We start from the raw sequence: 4,379 nt of genomic DNA, 5'->3' as shown, positions 1-4,379 counted from the left end.
CTCCCTCTACTTTACCCCCCCTTCCTTTTTTAAACTTCCAAACAGGTCATAAATATTCATATTAGTGAAAAGAATACAAAGACGAGGCATGCCTCATATTGCGAAAGTGCCAACATATAGCGAAACGAACGGAAAAGGGGTTTTCCTCTGCCTCTTGTGACTGTGAAGCAAGACAGCGAATTATGGTACAACTTGATCATTTTGGGAAAAGAGCTAGGAAGAACCCCTTATTGTTATTCATTTTAATTTGTCTATTATCATGGTCTTATCGAGTTAATTAACCCTTTAAACCTATTGCCTATTTTCTGTTCACTAATAGAAATCAATTCCCTGTTCACCATTTAACATTGTAAGTTGTAACTATAAAATAGAACATCAAATCAGGTATTGTCCAATAATACTTATTGAAAAAAAAAAATGTTTTTCATTAGCTAGAAATTGATGCATTCTAATGAAACATGTCAAACGGCATCAAGGATTACTGAATTTCTTACACAAATACACTATTTTAAAAATAATTAAGAAAAGAGAAATTCTTCTTTTACATTGTTGATGTACAAAAAGTGGCAAAAATTGGACACATTTGTAAAAAAAAAAGGGTATATATTATATATTTTTTGCAAATGTGTATAATATTTATCGCTTTTTGTGTGTCTAAATATAAATTTATATTGAAATTACAATGTAAATATACAAAGGTATATATATATATACACACACACAAAAGTAGGTAGCACCTTTAGAATTCTCCACTACAAAAAAGTAAAAATAAAGAAATAAGAATGATTTATTATATAAAAAAAGAAGAGGCTCTAAACACCCGCATAGCGTGTGTAAAGATGCTAATTTTATTAGATTATTACGACAAGCACCGAGTAATACATGGAAAATTTCACATGGCCTCACAAACAATAATTTTCAGTGAAATTTTTGGTGCATTTAAACTTCCCATCTTATTCTTTATTGTGGATACATACAAAAGCCTGTATTCACAATGCTGAAGCCTCCGTCTATGACAAGATTATGTCCACTCACATATTTTGAGTCATCACTTGCAAGAAAAAGCGCAGCCTCAGCCACACCCTCTGGCTTGAGAACCTCACCCTTGAGGTTGGAATAAAGATTTAAAGTTCCCTCCTCATACTGCCTAACGAAATCCTTTGCCAAAGGTGTTAAAATCACGTAGGGTGACACACAATTCACACGAATGCCAAAACGTCCGAGCTCCACTGCTGTATTTTTCATTAATCCAATCACGGCAGTTTTTGAGCTTGTGTAGGCAGGCGGCGCAAGGCCTCCCATGATTGAGGATACACTAACAGTACTTATTATACTGCCTTTGCCAGCTGGGATCATCACACGGGCTGCATGTTTGGTACCGAGGAAAACACCTACCAAGTTGACTCTCATCACTTGCTCAAAATCAGCCTGGGTGTTTTCAAGGATGTTGTATTTGTTTTCTCCACCAATACCAGCATTGTTGTACATAATGTCTAGCTTACCGTACATGGAAACAGCATGGTTAACAGCATTTTCCATGTCAGTTTCCTTGCTAACATCACAATGCACAAAGGTTGTGGATTGAGGATTTAGTTCTTTGCATACAGAGTGACCCAATTCATCTTGCATGTCTGCGATTACAACTTTAGCTCCATGTTTAGAGAATAGTCTTGCAGTGGATGCACCAACGCCGCTAGCCCCACCAGTAATTAGTGCTACTTTTCCTTCTAGCCTGTCACATGTTTATATGACATTATCTCTCACTTTTATTAGTCAACGATATGGATATGACACGCTAGTTTGTAAAGGTTATGCAGTGAAATTTTTATTATCCCGAACATTACTCATACAAAAAAGTTTTACTCGGAGAGGGAGGATTCAAGATTTTTTTCATAGAATATTTTTCTTTAACAAATTAAACATATAGAGGCAAGGATAGCCAAATTTTTCCCATACCTTCTTGCTTCAGGTGGGAGTACTGAGAAGCTTTCCATGATCGACGGAGTTAGAATATGTGTAATGTGTAGGAAAAATGAAAATGAAACTCAAAAGACTTATATAGAGGCAATGTCACACCTCATTTCCAACTATGGCATAATACTATAATAACACTGATTATTTATGCTTCCCATAAGGACCGGTTCACATCCAGCTAGACTAATTTTATTTGACTAATTCAATCAAGATTTGCATCATTATTGTCATTGGGAGGACTAATTCTAGCTCAAGCAGTTACGTGCATTAATTTTCTATTTCTCTTTCTCTTTTTTTAGATAAAAGTATCTCTTTCTCAATTTGATATGTTTGACCATAACATATCTCCCCACGTGCATTGTACCACCACTATTGTTGTTTAATTGCCTAAAAGGAGAGTACAAAGTAAAAAGTCATGGTACCAAAACACGGATCAAAATCATAGTTAGTAGCGAAAATAAATAGCAAATTATCGTTCTATTGTTGTTTAATTGCCTAAAAGGAGAGTACAAAGTAAAAAGTCATGGTACCAAAACACGGATCAAAATCATAGTAGCGAAAATAAATAGCAAATTATCGTTCTCCTGGTGATAATATATATATACATACACACTTTTTCTTTTTGGGGTTAAAAGGCAATTCATTAAAAAACTACGAAGCCAGGAAATGAATAGTATTGGCATACTTAAATAATACACATCATTAGCATCAGATATTACAAAAGTAGAAATATCATGTGAGGGGGGATCGTTAAATATCACAAAACATTCTTGTTGCAGGCATCCCCTCTTAGCCATCGCATCCATGCAACTATTCGCTTCCCGAAATATATAAGTCACCTTGACTTGCTGGAACCTGTTGAGCAGGAACCTGCAATCATTCAAGAGGGATGAATAAGCTCTATTAGGCATTGAGTTAGACAGGACAAGGTTCACAACAATTTTGCATCAAGTTCAACTTCTAGGCATGAAATCCCCGTCTGAGATGCCAATTGCAAGTCATCCCTTAGTGCCAAGAATTCTGCCATAACACTCATGGTATTGCCTATGCAGCGACTAGAACCTTTCAGCCATGCTCCCCTGTGATCTCGGACTAGCCCTCCTCCACTTGCTTTCCCAGGATTCCCTAATGAAGCACCATCAGTATTTAACTTATACTAGCCCTCACGAGGTTTGATCCATTGAACTTGCATTGTTCTCATGCTCTTGGTTTGAAGTGTTTTTCATGCACAGAAAAAGTATTCTACAGCCTGTCTAATGCATGTCTTGTGAAGGTTTGGATTTAGAGTAGTGTTTTTGAAAACTACCCTGTTTCTGTGCTTCCAAAGTGCCCAAACCAAGAAGGTGAACAAAGTTTTCCACGGGATACCATTAGAAAGGATATCTGGACTGCTCTAACAGTTTACTTTCAGCCACTGAGGCAAATCCAATCTAAAGGTGGCTTCCAATGTAATGGGAATTCCGATCTTTCTCCAGATTTGCATAGCATAGGGGCATTCTCTAAGAAGATGAAGGATTGATTCATTGCGGTTTCTGTAGAGATGGCAAATAGTTCCACAGTAAATACCTCTATTAGCAATAATCTCTCACTAGGACATTGTTGTGATGGCAAAGCTATAGAAATGAGCATATTCTCGGCAGGGTATCCACTTTCCAAACCCATTCACCTGGAAAGGAACTGCTCTAGTTATCATTCGAGATTGCTAAAAGGTATGCTGTTGTAGAGTTGAACTCTCCATCCTGTGAAAATTTCCAGCTTATTGTGCCTTCCTTACTCCCAAACATCTGGATGGGAGTGGCTTTGATCTTGTCCAAAATATCAGTTGGAAGCTCAAAGGAGAGAGCACCCCAGTTCCATTCATTTCCTTGGATCATATCTGTCATGGTCATAATACTATCCAATCTGTTGAAAGGTCCTTCAATTACTTCCCTGGGAGAACATCCTCTCATCCATTTATATGTCTAGAATTTAAGTGACAAGCCATTACCCATATTCTAGCATATACCTTTGAAGAAAATAGGGAATCTCGTCTTGATAGCTTTCCAGTTTGCAGAACAGGGAAGTTTATCTGGATCTTTAGAGTTTCTTCTTGACTGAGAGCAACAATGCATCCTTCTCCTGGTACATCCTCTAGTTGAGCTCTGCAAGTAATGTAAGATTTTTTTCCTTTCGCAGCTTGAATACCCAACTAGCCTTCCTTGACCTTTGGTTTGATGATTTTGTTCCATCCAACCAAGTGCATTTTCTTTTTTTCTTGCGATGAGGCTTAGCAAAGAAAGTCCTTATTAATTTTATCAAGCTTTTCATAGAGGTGATTAAGGAGTGCCACTCTTGCATCACATAGTTGGGCATAGCAAACATGACCAATTTCACCAAGACTGTTCTGCCTGCAAAGGATAAGAATT

The 4,379-nt window shown here is 37.2% G+C and overlaps 1 protein-coding gene across 1 annotated transcript; it reads right to left on the bottom strand.

Annotated features, from left to right (window-relative positions):
• Positions 1-769: 769 nt before the first annotated feature.
• LOC126719826 (borneol dehydrogenase, mitochondrial-like) lies at positions 770-1,994 on the bottom strand. The gene is made up of 2 exons (XM_050422336.1): positions 1,957-1,994; positions 770-1,732 (listed from the first exon to the last, which is right to left on the bottom strand). The coding sequence occupies exons 1-2, from the start codon at positions 1,992-1,994 to the stop codon at positions 961-963; spliced, it is 810 nt and encodes a 269-aa protein (XP_050278293.1). The 3' UTR covers positions 770-960.
• Positions 1,995-4,379: the final 2,385 nt, after the last annotated feature.

This window comes from Quercus robur, chromosome 3 (genome assembly GCF_932294415.1).
Source record: "Quercus robur chromosome 3, dhQueRobu3.1, whole genome shotgun sequence".
In the NCBI taxonomy this organism is placed as follows: Eukaryota; Viridiplantae; Streptophyta; class Magnoliopsida; order Fagales; family Fagaceae; genus Quercus; species Quercus robur.
Note: the sequence above shows the minus strand (reverse complement) of the source record. Positions and strands in the feature narration are given on the sequence as shown.